Here is a 22,028-nt window from a genome sequence, read left to right on the forward strand (position 1 = left end):
TACAATTTCCTCATCTCTTCTAAATAGACTGGAAATGCACTCAGCAGGAAGCCCAGGTATATCCCTTGTGGCTGGGATTCTATCTGGACCATGACAATGACAGTGTAAAGAGGCGGATGTTCACCACCCAGGCAGGCTCTTCTGCACTGTAGCTGAATGACTTTTGAATAATGTTGACTTAAAAGAAATCTCTTCCTGCAGGTTTAATGAGCCCCCCTGGGAAGCTCCTGATGTGAATGGGGATCACGACTTGACATAAACATGAAAGATTATGTGTCAGCAGGCCTGATTTGATTCTTAATGAGTGTTAATTTATTTGCTGTGATTTCACACATCTGCTTTGGCCACAATGTCATATTACATTAATCCTGAGATATTACTACACATACTATATTTTCTATACACAAGGTGGGGAATGGGAAATTAGTACATGTGATGTTTCTTAAAGGGATACACACCCTTTAATGCAAAGGACTAGTAGGCAGATGTTAGATTTCCCCACTATTTGGATATACAATCTCTTGAGGCTAAAACATAACTTGGCGTTTGTGTCCGTGACATTGCAGAATAGTTTCCATGGTAACAGGCTCAGGGGAATCCTAAGGTACACAGTAAGCTACCATATTTAGGGTTACTTATGATTGGTGGATTGGACAGTTCTACTTCTGTATGGAATATGATTTTCTATTACTTTGTCTGGACAATAAAATCCAAAAGGTGTTTCCCTAAACATATAAGCCAGGGCTTAAACAGAGGGAAGGAAACACACACAAAAGACGAGAAAAATCACTTTGCGGCATAAAGAGTCTGTTTCACCTGCCACTTATATTCTTTCAAGTCTCACAAGACAGTTTGGGTTTGTTCTGTCAGAAGACAAATTTGATGGCTTCATTAGTAAACAGATGTATGTAGGCCACTGGGGGAGATAAAGCTCAGTTAATCCTAGCTGTTTGTGAATGAAATGTGGAGGACTTTAACACAGAGACCAATCCCAAACCGAATGCAGTCCCTCACAAATCCCGGAGGCTACAGATGCTGGCGCTTCCCAGAGGCTGTGTATCCAGAGCTGAGATCAGCTTTCTGAGGCTGCCTCTCTGATGCTGAAGCCCAAATCTTGCACACTCAGCAGCATTTTCCGGGTTAGTTCAGTGGGTGTTGGGATCACACTGAGTAAAAGCAGCACAAAGGTGAGAGCAGGGGACTAGTGGTCAGCAAGAAAGCTTTTTAGTGAGGGGTCTGGCTGCCCTAAGTGTGTGGGATTTTCACTGAACAAAGGGAACTTCTTTCTTTTCTTGATTTGAATGTAATCTATAGTTGTGCAGGAGCCAGGATCTGCCTCTGTTCAAAGAACATGCAACTTTCCCGGGTTGATGGTAATACAGAGCCAGAATAGCTACCCTACTCCTCCAACAAACTTTAAGTTTCCATAATGCTAGTTTCCACAACACTATGGAAAGTGCTGTGAGGTATAATGCATGCCCTCTGCTCTCCAAGAATTTATGATCCAGGAGAGGACAGATCAGTGGATTCACTATCATTCTTACACCTTACAAAGTTCCTAGGGGGTTTCATTTACCAAGTATTTGAAGCTACTAAGCTAAGCTACTAAGCTACTATACCTGGGAATCTGAGGTTGAAAAGAGAATGAATCTGGATGAAGGTGCTCAAAAGCTACAGACCTCCAATTGTAAGATAAAAGTACTGGGGATAGAATGTACCTGATCAATTTTATTAACACTGCTGTATGTAACATATGAAAGTTGTTTAAGAGAGTAAATCCTAAGAGTTCTCATCACCAGGAATAAATTGTTTCTATTTCCTTTATTTTGTATCTATATGAGATGTGAACTAAATCTAAACTACATCTAAACTTGTGAAAACTATTTCATGATGTATGTAAAGTCAAATCATTATGCTCTACACCTTAAATTTATATAGAACTGTATGTCAATTATATTTGTAAAAAACTAGAAGAAAAAGAATAAAATTCTAAGCATATATAAAGATAAGAGCAAATCCAGATATATCCATGTAGAAAATTGGATTATTCTTAGTAACTCTTCATTTCCACCCTGTATTAGAATATTTAACTAGGCCATTTGCTATGTGTCTTTACAGTTTTTTTCCCACTAGACATGGAGAGTCTTTGCTTCGTCTACCAAGGGACATTTCTGCTTGGAAAGACCTAGCTTCAGAAAGCCAACAATCCAGGTATGATTTTACTTTAGATGCTTTCAGGTGGCTATGTCCCCATGACCCAAACCATGTTTAATTTCTTCTTCCTTTCTTAAAAGTCACCTTTTCTCATCTTTTGAAATTATTTATTCCTCCTCTCTAGGACCCTTAAATAGCACTTTATTCATAGCTTTTTCCTTAAGTACTTGCATGACTTTAGGTACCTAATCTTTGGATCAGTTTTAACATCTATCAGAGCTATTGGTGAGAACTTGATAAAAATGCAGGTACCTAAACCTCATTTCTATAAGATTTTAATTTAGCAGATCTGGGAGAGGACTCCAGTATCTGTATTTGTATTGAGTATCCTTAGATGGGCTAAGATACACCAAAGTTTATTCTTCAAGTTCTTTTTTTTTCATGCAAAACTATTATTTTAATAGAGTAGAATGAGTTTTAAATAAGAATTAAAGAACTTCCCAGTTGTCTTAAATGGGGATCTTCAATCAGGTGGGAATTGAGTCAGAATCCAGTTGTTTGAGACAATGTACTGAGGAAACAGATTCCCAGCTCTACACAGAAGCTTTTCATATAATTGCAGCACAACCAGGAGAATTTATTAATTAAGAGTATTGGGCTCAAAAAAATACATAAAAAAAGAATGAAATATTATTTGCATTGATAGGGATACACTTGGGGGACTTTATGCTAAGTGAAATAAATCAGAGAAAGATATACTGTATGACAGGGGTCCCTAACCCCTGGTATCTAATGCCTGATGACCTGAGGTGGAGCTGATGTAATAATAATATAAATAAAGTACACAGTAAATGGAATGCACTTGAATCATCCTGAAACCAACCTCCCCCACTCCACTCTGTCTGTGGAAAAACTGTCTTCCACAAAACTGCTCCCTGGTGCCAAAAAGGTTGGAGACCGCTGCTATGTGATATCATTTACATGTGGAATCTAAAAAATACAACAGACTAGTGAATATAATGTAAAAAGAGACAGATTCACAGATACAGAGAACAAGTCAGTGGTTACCAATAGGGAGTGGGGAAATGGGGAGAGGCAATGTGGGACAAGAGATTAAGAGGTACAAACTATTAGATATAAAATAAATTATAAAGATATACTGTACAACATGAGCAATGTAGTCTGTATAGTAACTATAAAGGAAGTATAATCTTTAAAAATTGTGAATCATTATATTGTATACCTGTAATGTATATATTGTATATCAACTATATGTGAAAAAAAATGTTTAAAGGTTAAAAAAAGGAAACATAGCACAGTAATGTAAGACAACTTATAAATGATTTTTAAAAATAAAGAGTTCATTTTTTCAAGGTGTAGTGGGGAGAATAAGGTTTTTATCTAAAAGAAGACTACTGAATCTAATAAATGAGTCTTTTAAAAATACGGATTCTGTATATAGGTGTTTCTGTGTGTTTACACATGTATACACATGTGCTCATGTGTTAAATCTATATGTCATGTTAGTGTAATTTTAAAAGTTAATTAAATGATAAACAATTTAGTCATAGCCCAGAATTTCAAAACTGCACTGTGAGAATGTTTGAAACGTCTCTCCTGTGATCTATGTCCTTAGGATCACCATCTTAAAGGGTTTGGGAAAGCCACATGTATAGAACATCATGCAGCCTATTTTGGGGACATTTAAATATGTGAAACAGATTTCCTTAGGGACTTTCTAATTCATTCACTCCTTGTCTGAGACCCTTCACCCCAAAGAATCTGCTAGGGAAGGAGGAACTACAGGGAGCTAGAGCCAAAGGGAGCAGATGGAAGTCTGAGCAAACACACGAAGTCTGAGTTGGGGGATCACCATTCCATCTGGAGGCAGATTAGGTAATAGGCTATCCAACCACTCCCATCTTTGTACCTCTTCTCTACCCTGCAGGAAACAAGGAGCATTTGCCACAGCCTTAATGTTCCATTTTCAACCTACAACCTTCTCCATTTTCAGTGGACTCTTTCCTTCTTTGCAGTGAAAACCAACTTCTTTGGTCTAAAGGTGTCAAGTCTAGGAGAGATCTCACTGATTCCTCTCTCACTGAAGCTTAGGTTGTGCCTTTAAATGTCATTTTATGTAGAGGTGCACTGTGAGTAGACTCAAGCCCATGCCCTGTACCCAATTCTTCCCAGTCTCTGCGCCACCAACTAGCCAACTAACTTGTATGGTCACAAACTGAAGGCTCATCATGATGTAGCTTACATAATACATACATAATAATATGTGCGATGATCCCTGTGGATAATTAAGGCTGCGTTACCTGTCTAGAAGGGAGCTAGCAGCTCTTTCACAGCTGTGTTTTTTAAAAGGGTGACAACCACTTACTGTGCTTTTTGTACATATATATAAGAGAGTCTCAACTACTATGTCTCCTAATACCTAGTTCTGTGCAGGCATGCTCAGTCACTCAGTCCTGTCGGACTCTTTGTGACCCCATCGATTGCAGCCCAGCAGTCTCCTCTGTCTGTGAAATTCTCCAGGCAAGAAATACTGGAGTGGGTTGCCATTTCCTCCTCCCCAGACTGAACTCACATCTCCCGAGACATCTGCATTGGCAGGCAAGGCAGATTCTTTACCCCTAAGCCACCTGGGAAGCCCCTCCTAATACTGACCCCTGAGCTAATTAGTATCAGTGTGATTGTCTTAATTTTCTAGCTACCAATTAAGCAGTTGCTCCAGAGAGAACTGTCAGCAATATGTAAATTTAAAAACAGAAACCAGGAGCTGCTGGTTGACAGTATAGAAAGTCAAGGTTGGAAAACAAAAGTGATGGTGGAGTGAGATTGTGAGTGGCTCTTCTAGCTAGTTGAATACTGAGCTTCCTTATGATCCGATTAGCTCACAGTTTACCCGAGAAGTACCCACTCCTTCAAATAAATAAGTAAAAGATAGATACAGAATAGCAGAGCGTCTGGGTTTGCGCTGGGGTAGCGAGTCCTTTAACCATGGCCATCCATTCGCTCAAACTAGGCACCTATTTGGTAGTCTTGCACAAAGACTTTGAGCATTTGAGGATGATCAAACCCCATCCTCAGAGACAGCTTCACTCCTACATTTAAGCTTCAGCCTAAATGGACACGCATCGAGCCTTCCTCATTCCTGTATCCGATTCACGATGGCACCGACCGCGGACTCACTCTTAAGTCACGCAGTCCTCTCTTAAGAGAGACTGAAAAACGTCCTATTGTTGCCCCCGCTTTCCTTCCCCCAACCAGCATCTTCATTTAGAGAGGGAATTTCAGTTGCATCACCAAACACGAAAAGCAAAAGGTGAGGGATGCAGGGAGAGACGATAACTCCCTACTCAACACCCCTCCCCACTCACCCACGCGTCGGCTCCCGGCTCCCCCTCCTCCTGCCCCGGGCTGGCGGTCAGGTGAGGTTACCTGGGCGCCCCGAGAAGCCTCGAGGGGCGCAGCGATCCTTCCTTTCGAAGTCGCCCCATTCCCCACCGGGCCCCCAAGACTCTGGCCCCTTCTCCCCCTGCGCGCGTCCCCTGCCCCTCGGGCTCCGGCGCGCAGCGACAGCCGCACGCAGCGCTCGGCTCCCCTCCGCCGACCTGGCGTGACGCAGGCGGAGACTACTTAAGGCCAGATTAGAGGCGGCGGCCGCGGATTCCCGAGCCCTGCAACCGGCTCCGCGCGCTCCGCCCCGGCTTCGCAGGCGGCAGCGCGGGAGCGCCCGGTGCCCGCTGAAGTGCCAGGCGCGGGGATTGGTGCCCGGACCTTTCCTCGGCCCCTAACCCCCGGGAGTGAGTGGCGCTCAAACACCTCGCTCGGGCGGGCGAGAGCTCGCGGACCTGCACGCGGCCACCACCGCTCCGCCCCGCCCCTCGCCCGGCCATCCCCCGGCTCCAGACCTGACCCCCGGACGGCGCCCGAGGTTCGTGCCCGCTCTCCGGATCGCGCCAGCTGCCCATCAGTTGGACGCGCTTGGGTTTCCTTCCCCATTTTCCCTGTTTTAAGTACAATAAAAGGGAGAGGGGGATCTTGGATTTTTAAAAATTTTGTTTGATTCTTTAATTGGGGGGCATTTCGCTCCCAGTCGGGAGGTGCGGCCCGGGGAGGGGCCCGAAGCGGGAACGTGCCCTGTGCTGCCCCGTCTTTGTCTGCTGCCTCCGGATGCACAGCGATGGGGGAATGGACCATCTTGGAGAGGCTGCTGGAAGCCGCGGTGCAGCAGCACTCCACTATGATCGGGAGGTAAGGGCGACGAGCCGGCCATCAGCGGGCCCCGTCGGGCGGCTCCCGGGAGTCCTTTCTAACGTCCAGACCGAGCCCCAGCAGCCCTCAGACCATCCTCTGTCTCCTTCCCATCATCCTTGGTCCATGCGCCTGTGTTCCCAGCATTGAGGGATTGCCTGACGCCCAGTGAGGCCCCCCTCCTCCAGCTGCTCCTCATCAGGAATCCATCCCTTCCCTATGAAGCACCACCAGGGGATTCACTTTTCTTCCATTAGCAAAGGAGTTATTGGCTCAGTCGTGGTACCCCCACTCTCTGGAGTCAGAGCCAATCTTCATCCAGTTCCCTAAATAGAATCTACAAAGAAGGCAGGATTGTATTTGGACAGAGAAGGGCAAATGGGGAGATGGATTTGCTCTTCGGAGCAGATATATCTTTCCCCAACAAATATTTAACAAGCTAAACTGATTTGCCTGTTAAGACCTACAGTGTCAGAAACCTACATGCCCAGTTGATACATTTTGTCTCTATATATACTAATATATTCGTGTATATATGTGTATATATAATTATAACTGTTTATGTAAAGCTTAAGTTCAGTATTCATATTGAGGATAAACTAAATATCCAGTTGGAGTACTTACATATACATACTCTGTGTGTAGACTTTGTATTTGCTGTATTCAGCTATTCCATGTGCATTTGCCATATCCAGAGGGAAGTTATATTTTGTGCCTCTCTACATTCCATCTGTTGCAAATACACCACGTCCAGTGTATGGAAATACACATGCTTAAGATCCCTGTAGTATGAAGTGTTCCCAGACTACTAACACCCAGCAGAAGGGGAAGAGACCAAAAGGTTTGCTGAATTCCCAGTTCAGGACCACGCTGGATGGATAGCTCCCCAGTCAAGGACAGAGCTGGGAACTGAGCAATAGGGCTTTTCTATTGAGTCAGTGACTTAACCCTTGAGAACCTCTCTCCCTCCATTTTCCCCTGCTCAGGATCCTCTTGACTGTGGTGGTGATCTTCCGGATTCTCATTGTGGCCATTGTGGGGGAGACGGTGTACGATGATGAGCAGACCATGTTTGTATGCAACACACTGCAGCCCGGCTGTAACCAGGCCTGCTATGACCGCGCCTTCCCCATCTCCCACATACGTTACTGGGTCTTCCAGATCATAATGGTATGTACCCCCAGTCTCTGCTTCATCACTTACTCTGTGCACCAGTCTGCCAAGCAACGAGAACGCCGCTACTCTACTGTCTTCCTGGCTCTGGACAGAGATCCTCCTGAGTCCATGGGGGGTCCTGGAGGAACTGGGGGTGGGGGCAGTGGTGGTGGCAAACGAGAAGATAAGAAGTTGCAAAATGCCATTGTTAATGGAGTGCTGCAGAACACAGAGAACACGAGCAAGGAGACAGAGCCAGATTGTTTAGAGGTGAAGGAGCTGACCCCACACCCATCAGGGTTGCGCACTGCTTCTCGATCCAAGCTCCGAAGGCAGGAAGGCATCTCCCGCTTCTACATTATCCAAGTGGTATTCCGAAATGCCCTGGAGATTGGGTTTCTTGTGGGCCAATACTTTCTCTATGGCTTCAGTGTCCCAGGGTTGTACGAATGTGACCGCTACCCCTGTATCAAGGAGGTGGAATGTTATGTGTCCCGGCCTACTGAGAAGACTGTTTTTCTAGTGTTCATGTTTGCAGTGAGCGGGATCTGTGTTGTGCTCAACCTGGCTGAACTCAACCACCTAGGATGGCGCAAGATCAAGCTGGCTGTGCGAGGAGCCCAGGCCAAGAGAAAGTCAGTCTATGAGATCCGCAACAAGGACCTGCCCCGGGTCAGTGTTCCCAATTTTGGCAGGACTCAGTCCAGTGACTCTGCCTATGTGTGAAAGGGCAGGTTTTGGGAAGGCCTAGGGGATGACAAGTAGCCCCAAGGCAGATGACTATGGAGGGTGGCTCTATCGGCCCTCATTTTTGTGACTGTCATCATTGAGATATAGAATGAGGCTGGTTAAGAGAAGATCTTGCATCAGTTGGAGAGGAGAGAAAATAGAACCGTTACCACATCACACCACTGGTTCCAGAGACAACTGGACAAAGTGATGAGACTGATGAGTTGGACTCCTTTGGGCCCTTTTCTTTTGTGGTCCAGTTTGATCCCATAGTGGACTTGAACAGCTACCAAGTAGGACTTAGCTCTGCTAAGCTCTGTATTCTGGTGAATGGCATGAGTCAACTATTTTACTGGTACAAAATTTGTGACCAGCTCAACACATCCCTTCCTCCTGGGCTGCAGGACAAACATCCTTGGGGTATCCTTCATGTAACTCCCCCATCAGCATGCCCCTCTCCCTCAACCCAGGACAGCATGCCAGCTTTCTCCTCAATCTGGCCTTACAGTAAACCTAATATGGTTTATCTGCAAGCTAGAGGGAATTCTGTGGGGTGCTTTTCAGAGAATGGCCATGGCATAGGTTTGCATCATAGCCCCACCTGATTGGCCCTTAGTCATTATGAAAACCTTAGGAATGTCTCAATATTTCCAGTTTTCTAACTCAAACTGCACTGGTGCTGTTTATTAGGGGCAGGGGTTGGGTGGGAGGGACGGGATTGCAATATGCAACTATAACAGTCCTATGGGATGGTCATTGCACTGTTAGGCATGTGGTTATGAGCTTTGGGATATTTCTGCCTTCCAGATTGTGGACTTTGGACATTAAAAACAATTTTGTTGTTCTTGTTAATATCAAGGGTGTCTACCCAAGCCACAGAATCTCTAACTGGTGTATTTAATTCATTTTCTTATATAGTTTTGTTGTGCAACACAGCTGCACTTCATTTTGCCATGGTTTGAATTGACCTGTGTGCTCACACCAGAGACCTTAATCAGTCCATGTCAATCCTGATTTATAATTTTATCAGTTATTTTTGAAACACATGCAATCACTGGCTTAAGAAACCTGAAACTAAACACTATTGGCTAACATGCGTTTACGGATACTTATTTGAGACATATACATATACCAAAGGTTCAAAAACCTGTTGCTTTGGACTGTGAATATGTTTCCTTCTCTTTGCTCTTATTTATTTAAGTGCCATACTGTACCTTTCATATCCACTGTTTATTTAGTTAAAGCATTGGCCAAGAGTAATGTTTGGATAAATGTGCTTTTATGAAGCCCTCCATTTCCTTTGCATTATCATTATGATTTTTGGTTTAGGTAACAGACGTGATGTAATACACAACTGAGGATATGTTTAAAATAAAGTTCTTGCCTTTTTTTTTAATGGGAAGAGTCTGCAATTTTATGTTTTGATTTGGATTCTATTTATTTAAATATATGTTCAAAAATGTTTTGTCACATATTTAAAAATCGGAACTGTGAGGGCAGGAAGTGATGGATGGTTGAATAGTACTTGGGGGATGACTGATAATGTCTAGTCACTAACAGATGAGACAAGACTGGTACATTTTGTGAAAGTTTAGAAGACTGTGATGAGGTATTCAAATAGTGGTGTTTACTAACTCCTTTCCATTTTAGTCCAAGATTTCTCTGCTTGTCTAAGGATATTTCTTGTAATAAAATGTCAATGCTGCAACATATTAGTTTATTCCAGGAGTGGAATTATTTTTCCCATTTTACCATACTTTCCTGCTCTCAGCTGTCACATTTGGCAGCAGGCCGTGCTCCCTGTGCTCATCTATTTGAGACCTGATGTTTAAATGATGCTAATCCAGTAGTCAAACAGAACCTTCTAGACCAGCATTGTTCAATACAACTTGGTGTAGTGACAGAAACTTCTGTTGTCTTTGCTGCTTAATATGACAATGACTATTGAGCTCTTAAAATGTGGCTAGGACAATTGAATAACTGAAATTCTAATTTTATTTAATTTTAATTAATTTAAATAACCATATAGGGTTAGTTGCTACTGTATCATAAAGCACAATGATAGACTTTTAATCAAGCACTTCTTACTGGGTTATTCCAAAAGAGATTAATCCTTTGCTTATGTGTCCTAAGATATTACTTTTTAGCAACACATTTTACTAACATATTTGGCATTTTCTTTCTTTTTTAGTTTTTTTTTTTTTTTAAAACACCTTTTTATTTTATATTGCAGTATAGCTGATAAACAGTGTTTGTGATAGTTTCAGGTATACAGCAAAGTGATTCAGTTATAGATATACACATATCTGTTCGTGTTTGGCATTTTCTGTCTACATTAATGGTCCCCTTAGTTCCGTAAACTAATGCTCTTCCTCAGTTCTTAAATGCTATTCACCTTCTAATTCCAATACGCCCTTCATCTGAATATTGCAAAGCAACGTGAAATTTCTTGGATGATTGCTTTTCAAACACGATTGTTGCATCCTTTAACTATGACAGTGTGGATGCCAATTTTAGAATGAAAATCTGTTTATTTCCATCTATAGGTTTCCATCTGCAGTATAAATAGGCAGTTGAAAAGGATTATTCTTGAGTAAAGAAACAGATCCTCCTCTGTTTTGTGTTTGGTGAGCTAAAAATGTTTTAAGATGCCTCCCAGAGATGGAGGAAGAGTGTTGCTTGAAAGCTCTTAGCATATGCTTGGGTGTGAAAGAAGTAGGAAGCTGTGTGGAAAACAAGGGCTGTTGTATTTATGCCACAATGTGAGATTGGGAGAACGATAGTGTTTCCTGGTAGAAATGCATCCCGTATCAGTGGAGCTCTGTGATGTTTCCAAACACCTGCAAATTCAAGATTAATTCACTTGTTGGTAGTAGAGAAGGGAACACGCCTTCCACTAGGCTTATAGAGTCATTCCTCAGATTTACTGAGTGTCAGTCTGATTCTTTCGCTTTCTATTTAATGAAGGAAATACACTGATGATTTGATGGTTCACATAGCTATGTGATGGGTATGATCTTAATCTGTACTTTTGAGAGGACAGAACCAATCTCTTCTTATAAATTTAAGAGCCCTATAGTGAACCACAGGGCTTCCCTGATAGCTCAGTTGGTAAAGAGTCTGCCTGCAATGCAGGAGACCCTTGTTCGATTCTTGGGTTGAGAAGATCCACTGGAGAAGGGATAAACTACCCACTCCAGTATTCTTGGGCTTCCCTCATAGCTAAGCAGGTAAAAAAATCTGCTTTTGATGTGGGAGACCTGGGTTCAATCCCTGGATTGGGAAGATCCCCTGGAGAAAGGAACAGCTACCCAGTCCAGTATTCTGGCCTGGAGAATTCCATGGACTGTATAGTCCATGGGATTGCAAAGAGTCGGACATGACTGAGTGACTTTCACTCACTCAGTAGTGAACCATAGGCCCTTTTGGCCTGCGTGTGCATAATGTGTGTATGTGTGTGTGTGCGCATGTTGGTGGGGGTGAGGGGTGGGTGCTAAGGCATAAACTGAGTCTAAAAGTTTGAAGAATAGCCTGGAGAGACTGAAGTTACTTAGCCTGGGGAAAGGAAAGCCTGAAGTACAGAATTTGTCATTTTTAAGTCCTCAAATATTTAAAGGGTTAAAAAGTATAAGGGATAACAGCTGTACTTACTGACCTCTGAGAGCAGAGGAAAAAGACTGGATTCAAAATCAAGGGTGTAGAAAATAAAGTACCAGAAAGAACATGGTTTCTCTTTCACCTCTGCTTTTCTTTCCTTCTTCTTCTTCTTTTTTTTTTTTTAATGCTGTTTCTTCTGCAGTGAATACCTGTCTCACCACCTTCTTTCACTAAGTGTGTTCCTCTTCACTCCCTAAAAATTCTCGCACAGGAACCTATTCTAAACTCTCCTCCAGGCTGGCTTAGTGTGCCTGTGGTGAGCCTCCATAAAAGTCTCTCTGTCGCTTACTGCTTGGAGGTGAGATGTTTCTAGATCAGTGTGTGGGTCCTTGAGGATGGGAACTGTGCCTTAGCCATTGTAACCATATGTGGCATTTATCATCATCGCTACATCTACTACAAGAGAGATGGATGCTCAGTGTTCCATCTGGCAACAGCCTTACAGACTCAGTGTATGGAAGCTAAAAGCACCTTACAGAGACATTAAGTCAAACTCTTTATTATATGGTTGAGAAAACTGAAAGATCTATAATTGGGACATGGAGTTTCTTGGAAAATGATGTAACTGTTCATCTTGGAGAACTGTAATATTTAGGAAATCAATATTTATGTTGGTTTTACTTACTTTGTATTTTACAAGGTGTATTCATCTACTTGGGCTGCTGTAACAAAATATCACGAATGGGGCGGCTTGAACAAGAGGAATTTGTCTTCTCACCACTCTGCAATCTGCAAGTCCAAGATCAAGGTGCTGGCAGGATTAGTTTCTTTTTCGGCTTTTCCTGGTTTTGCAGATGGTCACCTTCTCTCTGTGTCCTCACGTGGTCACCCCTCTGTACATGTGCATTCTTAGTGTCTCTCTTGTGTCTTAATCTGCTCTTCTTATGAGGACATAAGTCACATTGAATTAGGGCCGACCCTAATGGCCTCCTTTTAACATAATCACTTCTCAAAAGACCCTGTCTTTAAATACAGTAGCATTTTGATGCAAGGGACACAGTTTAGCCCATAATACTAAATATTTTCAAACCTTTAGGTACCCTTTTGCTTGGGAGTGGTTACATAATTTACTGTACAAAATGGGTTATCTTTGAGAATAAAAGGGGCAGGATATCTAATTGAATGGAACACCAGACCTGGGAATGTAAATTGGATCTGTCCTTAAGCAAACCAAGTTGTGTGGCTGCTTTACTTAAGACAATCAACAATCATTGAGCTCTTGCTCCAGGGCCTGGAACCCTGGAGATAATGACACCTAAGTCTCAGCTCTTGAGAAGGGCTATGAACTGCTGTCAGACAGAGATAAAAATTTATGTCAGTAATAATCAGGTGGCACTAGTGGTAAAGAACCTGCCTGCCAATGCAGGAGACGTAAGAGACGTGGGTTCAATCCCTGGGTCAGGAAGATTCCCTGGAGGAGCGCATGGCAACCCACTCCAGTATTCTTGCCTAGAGAATGCCATGGACAGAGTAGCCTGGCGGGCTACAGTGCAAGTGTCTCGAAGAGTTGGACATGACTGAAGCGACTTATCACTCAATAACGGGAAAATAATATTTTTAAAAATACATATGTCTTTGCCCTCCAGACAACCTAACTTAGAATCTCTGATGCTGTAGCCTGGGCATTTCTTTCCCTATTTCTAGGGGATTGAATGTGTAGTCAGGATGGAGGGCCACGACATCAGAGACCTACATTAGCATAAAATAACGAGAATCAGATATTTGGAGAAGTTAGGAAAGGGGGAGAAGAGAAGTGTGAGGTTCTCAGTGCTGCCCTTGCTTATGTCATGTGAAAAGTTAGTGATGAGAAGCTCTAAGTAGAGGACTAACAGCAATTCTCAGGGCTTTAAGAGTAGAAACAGTGGCCTTGGTGGTAAGAGAGGCTAACCAAGGATAGAGCCTGGAGTGAATGGAAGAGGAGAGGCCCAGTTTAAGGGCTGACAGGGCAAGTTGCAAAGTGGTTTCATAAAGTTCAAGGAGGTGGAATCTCAAGGAAGAAGGTCTGTTCTGAGTATTCAACTTATAGTAAGCATTCCGTTAGACTAAAACGCTAAATTGAAGCTAGTTAAAGCTTCCAAACCATCCACTAAACTTGGTGAGTGAGTGGGAAGTGATAAAGCAGTGAGCACAGACTGTCCTTTGTTTTGGATACTTCCCAGACCTCCTGCGGTTTCACTGAAACAGTTAAAGTCAGAGCAGGTGAACAGAAAATTATCCATCCCATCCAAGCCAGGGCTCTGAGACTCAATCAGGCATGGCAAGCCAGCTTTGTGACTACTCAAAGCTTATGTTCATTTAGGGCATATTATACACCAGGTTATAATGTACTTTAGCTCAAACAGACCTGATAGAACACAGCCTAAATGAATATTGTGGCTAAAATGTGTTTAGTGGCTCTTGTCATCTTAGGATCCTGGGGCTGTAAGCAAGGACAGTGTATAAATATAGAGGCCTCTGGGAATTCCCTGGCTGTGGCTAGGACTCCACGCTTTTTCTGCAGGGGACATGGGTTTGATCCCTGGTTGGGGAATTAAGATCCCACATGGTGTGCGCCATGGCCAAAATAAATTAATTTAATTTAATTTAAAATATGAAAAAAAGGAAAAATAGAGGCCTCTGAGAGGATTTTTGTTGTTGTTCAGTCGCTAAGTTGTCTCTGACTCTATGATCACATAGACTGAACCATGCCAGGCTTCCTTGTCTTTCACTATCTCCTGGAGTTTGCTCAAACTTATGTCCATTGAGTTGGTGATGCCACTCAACCATCTCATCCTTTACGGCTCCCTTCTCCTCCTGCCCTCACTCTTTCCCAGCATCAGGGTCTTTGCCAATGAATCAGCTCTTTGCGTCAGGTGGCCAAAGTATTGGAGCTTCAGCTTCAGCATCAGTCCTTCAAATGAATATTCAGGATTGATTTCCTTTAGGATTGACTGGTTTGATCTCCTTGCAGTCCAAGGGACTCTTAAGAGTCTTTTCCAGCACCACAGTTTGAAAGCATCAATTCTTTGATGCTCTGCCTTCTTTATGGTCCAACTCTCCCATCTTTACATGACTACTGGAAAAACCATAGCTTTGACTATATAGATCTTTGTCTGAGAGGATACTGGTACCAAATATCTATGCAGCATTTGCTGTTGTGAATCAGATCCTTGGTTCACCCAGACCAGTATTCTAAGTCTCTAGCATCTGGGGCTGGAGAAGGCAATGGCAACCCACTCCAGTACTCTTTCCTGGAAAATCCCATGAACGGAGGAGCCTGGTAGGCTGCAGTCCATGGGGTCGCTAAGAGTCGGACATGATTGAACGACTTCAGTTTCACTTTTCACTTTCATGCATTGGAGAAAGCAATGGCACCCCACTCCAGTGTTCTTGCCTGGAGAATCCCAGGGACAGGGGAGCCTCATGGGCTGCCATCTCTGGGGTCTCACGGAGTCAGACACAACTGAAGTGACTTAGCAGCAGCAGCAGCAGCAGCAGCTGGGGCAAACCCAGTTCTGAGGAGTGGGCCAGTTCTCTCTGACTCCAAAGACTAGGATGCTCTTTAAGTTAGATAAGTCTATCTAACTTAAAAAATAAAGGACCTATCATCTATAACTACACCCCAGCTCCCCAGTCCCCAGTCCCTTCCTTGAAAGTCTCAGTCCCTCCAAACATCAAGCAATAGAAATTCATTCAATTCAATTCAGTGCTTTCTTGAATGCTGATGGTATGCAAGGGCTTGGATTAGGTATTAAAGAAAATTTACAGATAGGTGTGATGCCCTCCCTGCCCTCACAGGTCCTACAGTCTATCTGAGGGGAACAAATCAAGTTCATAAAGAACATGAAGTGTCATGTTCAAAGCTCAAAGTTTTCTGAGATCTAAGAAGGAAGCCATCGCTCCAGTATGTGTGTTTGTTGAAGGTGGGAAGCTACAGAAAACATCACCAACAAACTGGTATTGAGTTGGGTCTCCTTGAAGAATAAAAGAGGTATGGACCAACATAACCATTTATCTCTCAAGTGGTGCTAGTGGTAAAGACCCTGCCTGCCAGTGCAGGAGAGAAAAGAGACAAGGGTTCTATCCCTGGGTTGGGAAGATACCCTGAAGTAGGAAATGGCAACCCACTCCAGTATTCTTGGCTGGAAAATTCCATGGACAGAGGAGCCTGGTAGGCTACAGTCAATGGGGCCACAAAGAGTCAGACACGACTGAACACCAGCCCACTGGGACATAGTGGAGAATTGGGAGATTGCTGTTTTGTTTGGAGTTCACAGAGAGAAGTGGTGGGAAGTGAGTTTGGAAGGTGAGGAGAGTGGACCACGTGGTATATTCGGCAAAGAAATCTGCACTAAACTGGGAAAAAATGTGAAGAAACACCTTTCAACAAAGCCCCTTCATGCCATCATTTTGAGTACACTTAGGTCCCCAGGCATCAGCCACACTGTCCCTTTCTGACCATGCAGAAATTCCATCTCAGGATCAGCCTTGATTTGGAAAACACATTTCAATCTCAACAGTAACGGATTGGAGCAAATATCCAGGGTGAAGGTTGGGGATTTGGCAGCATGGCCCCATTAACATTAGTGGGAGTTAGTCTGCTAAATCCTAGACACTGAACAGAATCCTCATGTTTATTCACCAGGATGACCTTTCTGCTGTAAATTGATACAATATTTCAGAATCACTTAGAACCGATTAAGCTTTGTAGCATCTCTCTCCTAAAAGGGAAATCTTTTTGAAAATTGCTGTTCTGTTCACTGAAACGTCTGTATTTGTGGGCAACTCTGACCAGCAGGAACATATGGGCACCTAAATATAGAATTGGTGAATTTTTATACCTCTGAGACGCTTAATCTGGGGAACTTTGTCTGTTGTACCTGTCTCCAGGTAGGGGCCAAGCTTTTTGCAAATGATTGCTTTCTCCAAAAACTTTTTTTTTTTTTTTTGCATAATTTTCTACTTTCTTCCTTTCATATTTTTAATTTTCTTAAATATAATTTTTTAAATTCTGAAGGTTTTTTATTATGAAATTCTGATCTCAATAATAGCAAAGACGTATTAAACATTTCCCCCTTAACCTTCACAACGGCCCTGTAAGAAGAGTGCTAAGTATGAGTACATCCATTTTTCAGATGAGGAAACCAAAATATGTAGATGTTAAGTCAATTTCCTAGGGCATATAGCTAGTCCACAGCTATGTTTAGACTTCAGCCCATGCAATGCGACCTTGAAGCCAAGTTTTAACACTTCTTGACCTTGCAATTAAGAAAGCTCTGCAGGATGAGGTCTCGAGAAACCTGACACATTGGTCTGTTACTTTGCTCTCAGTACATTTTTCTCCTCCCCAAGGAGGACGTTTCTCCTCCCCAAGAAGAATGTTCTTTTCTTGGTATGTCTCAGTGCAATGTGAGACTGTGATGTTTTCCAAGGTGTTACCACATCATAGTCACCTTTGTTTCTGCTGGTACAGATAGAGCAAGACTTCATACATGTCTACTGATTGGATAAATAAATAAAAATATAGATTTACAGGACCTTGAGGTGGGATGGGAAAGGTCTTTCCGTTCACTCCTTCATTTTGTAGAGACAACTTAGATCCAGAGAGAAAGCCTAAATAAAGAGCTCCAGGTTAGAAAGACGTTGAGGCAGGGTGTGATTAAGATGTAGCTCATCAAATTGTCAGGAAAAGACATCCTGGGTGGACAAAGGTCACTAGCAGTGGCTGGCAATGTCAGAGCTCCTCTGATTCCTAGTCCAGTTTCTCCAACCACAGGTCATGGGAACCATGAGTTGGCAACGGTTTTGGAGAACCATGAACCATTGTCTTGGTTTAGCACATAGCCCATCCAGCTTCTAGGCACCATATTCCTGAGCTTAGTCCTGGTCAGAGGATAACTCAAGGTCACAGACTCATGGCCTTGACCCCCAGTTATGCACATGAGTGTGTGTCTATCTCTGGGAACACTTTGGGCAACTTCACACCCCTTACTCTGAGAAACCATCTTCTTGAACATTTCTTCCAGACCCCTGGTAGTGTATGTGTGTGTGGCGGAGGCGGGGGGCATTCACAGATGGAACTCAGGCTTCCCTAGCTAGAAGAAGACCCCTGACCCTCACCCATCCTAACTGCAGCTTCTCTGCAGATTTTTCTCTGTTTCTTCCAGGAGCCCATGGATAGATAACCAGTGCTGCATGCTCATTAGCTAGTATTTCCCAGTTCTGTGTAGAAGCTTCTCTTTCTGCCCCATTTTGTCCCATCACTAATGCTTTGCCTGAAGCCAGGCACTCAGGGACTTCCCTTGTGGTCCAGTGGTTAAGATTTCACCTGCCAGTGTTGGGGAGCTGGGGTCCCACATGCCTCACAGCCAAAACAAAAACAAAACAGAAGCAATGTTGTGGCAAATTCAGTAAAAATCTTGAAGATGGTCCACATAAAAAATCTTTAAAAATAAAAGGTACTCAGAAAATTATTATTTTTGCACATGTAAGCTAAATGTAGTGTTTATACATGTTCAGTTCTGAGCTAGGCACTAAGGATACAGAAGACATGTCAGAGAAAACCAAAGGAAGCAGCTTGGGGCTGGTCTTGCTTTATAAGAAAAAAAATCAGAGGTGAGAGATATCCAAGCACAATGGGAAAGAGCATGAACACTAGAGTTCCAGGCCCTTCCTCCAGAGAAGCAAACAGACTATATGCATCTGAAAACATAAAGGCAAGTCTTTTCTTTTATTAAAATATATAATAATATAACCTCAAATGATGCTATAGGCCAAAGGTAACTTGGTGAGCTGGGCATAAAGATATTGTTTCTCCTTTTCCAAAAACTAAATTCAAATTTTAAGATCAGTGACTGATTTTCTTCAGTTATAAGAACTGTAATAGTGATACTAATGACCATGATACAATCATGCTAGTGAGAATAAACATTTGAGTAGATACGTTTTCTCACTTCTTCCTTGTGTATTGTCTTATTTGGTCTTTGCAGCCCTGTCTAGGAGTGGGCAGAGTACAGAACAGGTGGTACTTGTTTCTCCTTAAAGGAACAAAATCGTAGAACTTCAGTTTTCGTGGTTTGTCCAAAACTACAGTTAGTTTTAATATGGTAGGACAGAGCCCTTTTCTCTGCCTTGTAATCTGATACAGTCAAATGTTAAGCTTCAACTTGTCAAGAGAGAGATCTAGAAATGATAGGAGGGAAATGAATATATTCTTAGAAAGTGGCTTCCTATATTTTTAAAGAAGTTTCAGGGAAATGTGGCAGACTAGTCTTTAGGGAAGGACATTGCCTTGGTCTCCTGGGAACTGCAATTCATTCAGGAAAGTTAGAACTGAATTTTTCTGGACCTTGGACTGCAAACCAGAGAAAGTGAAGTGAGAATCCTGGCAAGGCAGCCAGGTCTGACATGGTTTCTTCCTCTTATCTATTTTCCTTGATTCCAGAGATGAGAGAAGAAATAAAAAGCAGCACTTTTTCTTTTAAAAAAACACTCTGCACTTATTTCCTCTAATTGCCAAAATAATACAAATTCAGGGCAGAGAGAAGCACAACAAAAACATTTTGTTACTCAAAGAGAATCATCATTTGTCCTTTGGTATAAGACTTCTGTTCAGTAGCTAGAGAGATGGGTGCACATAAGATCTTGGATATGGAGTTCCTAGAGGTAACATCACAGGGTCCATACTGTTTGGTAGGCTTTTTTCCACTTAGAAATAGATAGCCATTATTTTTCACATATCAAATAGCTGGAAACAAGCTTTTGATTAGTGGATACATGTTTTGTAATACGGTGGAACCACAATTTACTTGGACAATTCCCTAGTTTTGGACATTTAGCTTGTTACCAGTTGTCTCTGTCTTACACAATAGTGGGGTAAATTTACACACACTTCCTAGATTGCTTCTTCAGGATAACTGGATTACAGAGCAGGCATTTAACATTTGCTGCTGCTGCTGCTGCTGCTAAGTCACTTCTGTCATGTCCGATTCTCTGCGACCTCATAGATGGCAGTCCACCAGGCTCCCCCATCCCTGGGATTCTCCAGGCAAGAACACTGGAGTGGGTTGCCATTTCCTTCTCCAATGCATGAAAGTGAAAAGTGAAAGTGAAGTAGCTCAGTCGTGTCCAACTCTTTGCAACCCCATGGACTGCAGCCTACCAGGCTCCCCCGTCTGTGGGATTTTCCAGGGAAGGGTACTAGAGTGGTGCCATTGTTTCTCCAAACATTTGTTGCTACATTTTGCCAAATTTTCAAAAGATGAATATGAAAATGTTAGTAGATATTGGTAGCTAATGAGAAAATTTAAGAAGCAGATATTTCTGAGATTCAGGCAAAACTAACTTACAAGACAGGAAGATGCAGAAAATCTCTTCAAATTTGTTTTGGCGGGGGGGTGGGGAAGGTGAAGGAAAAAGTTAAGGCTCATTTTTGTCTCTTATTGAGAACAATCAGTATGTGTGTGTGTTCAGTCACTGAAGTTGTGTCTGACTCTTTGTGACCCTATGGTCTGTAGTCTGTCCGGCTCCTCAGTCCACAGGATTCCCCAGGCAAGGATACTGGAGTGGGTAGCCATTCCTTTCTCCAGGGAATCTTCCTGACCCAGGGATCAAACCGATGTCTCTTATGTCTCCTGTGTTGGCAGGCAGGTTCTTTACCATTCGTGTCACCTGGGATGTGTTAATAATGGGAGCTAACCCTTTAAATCAGGGATCCCCAACCCAATGCCTGATGATCTGAGATGGAGCTGATGTAATAATAGCAGAAATATAGTGCACAATAAATGTAATGCACTTGAATTATTCTGAAACCATCCCCTCATCCCCAAGTCTGTGGAAAAATTGTCTTCCACAAAACCAGTCACTGGTGCCAAAAAGGTTGGAGACTGCTGCTCTACATGTGTGTTAGTTACTCAGTCGTGTCTGACTCTTTGCAACCCCATGAACTATAGCCCACTAGGCTCCTCTGTCCAAGGAATTCTCCAGGCAAGAACATTGGAGTGGGTTGCCATTCCCTTTTCCAGGGGATCTTCCTGATCCAGGGATCGAACCTGGGTCTCCCACATTGCAAGCAGATTCTTTACGGTCTGAGCCACCATAGTCTCAGCTGCTCTAAATACAAGATGTCAGTACTGAGACTCTGGGAAGCTGTGACTCCTGAGTTTGAGACAAAAATAAGGTTGAGGAAGAGCATAATGCCCAGCCAGATCAGGGAAGCAAATTGGAGTATCCATAAAAGGATGGCAAAGTTGTGAGTGAGAAAACAACAGATAGAATTAAATACTGAAGGCCAGCTCACACATTGGACCATGAAGCAGTCTTCAGTAAAAGAATCATACAGTTTGAAAACCATTGCTGAGTGATCAAAACCCAGCTGGGGAATCCCAAGGAAGGGGTGAAGCCCTAGCTCCTGGTCGCAGAGGTGGCATTCCACTCACCCACCAAGGTTTCACATGCCTCCACTCAGGCCTATGCTTGGGCTAGAACCCAAATGGACAAATGGCTGAGATGGAGATTTGATAAGGGAACAAGTGTCAAGACTTACATGTTACATATCTGGGGATAAAAAGCAGGCTAGAAAGGGCACATAATATAACCAGTCCTTATTAAAAGGAAAACTTATTTCAAAAGAAACCCTTTTTCTTTATCAAATCACTCTGGAATTCATTTAAATGTAGGTGCACTTGATAAAAATAGCAGTTTCCTTTTCTGTGCCTGGGTGCTAATGAGCTCGACAGGCATTGATTCTTCACTTTGATAAATTCTCTTTCCTCACCACACCTCTTTCTGGTGCTCTGAGGGTCCTAGGGTGTTGAGATGAGAGTGGCTGGTACTTAAAAAGACTTTCTTAGGTGAGAAAATACAATGACGTAATGACTTCTTTTTTAAGGACAAGAGAGGGAACAAGAGAGGTGAGTGGTGGGTAGAAAAAGTATCGTTTTAAATAAATTGAAAGTTAAACTAACTTCACTTGTCTGCATACTTTGTATGTGGGGGTAGATTTCATATCTAGCATGTGCTCGGGGGCTTTCTAGGGTCAAAGGAATAATAATAAATGAGGAATATATAGGAGAATGACAGATAGCTGACAA

General features: G+C 42.8%; 1 protein-coding gene across 1 annotated transcript; it reads left to right on the forward strand.

Moving 5' to 3' along the window:
* The first annotated feature begins 5,862 nt into the window (after positions 1-5,862).
* Positions 5,863-8,726, forward strand: GJD2 (gap junction protein delta 2). The gene is made up of 2 exons (XM_005892471.2): positions 5,863-6,417; positions 7,404-8,726. Exons 1-2 carry the CDS (start codon positions 6,347-6,349, stop codon positions 8,296-8,298), a joined length of 966 nt encoding a protein of 321 aa, XP_005892533.1. The 5' UTR covers positions 5,863-6,346; the 3' UTR covers positions 8,299-8,726.
* The last annotated feature ends 13,302 nt before the right edge of the window (positions 8,727-22,028 follow it).

Source organism: Bos mutus, chromosome 10 (genome assembly GCF_027580195.1).
Source record: "Bos mutus isolate GX-2022 chromosome 10, NWIPB_WYAK_1.1, whole genome shotgun sequence".
NCBI lineage: Eukaryota > Metazoa > Chordata > Mammalia > Artiodactyla > Bovidae > Bos > Bos mutus.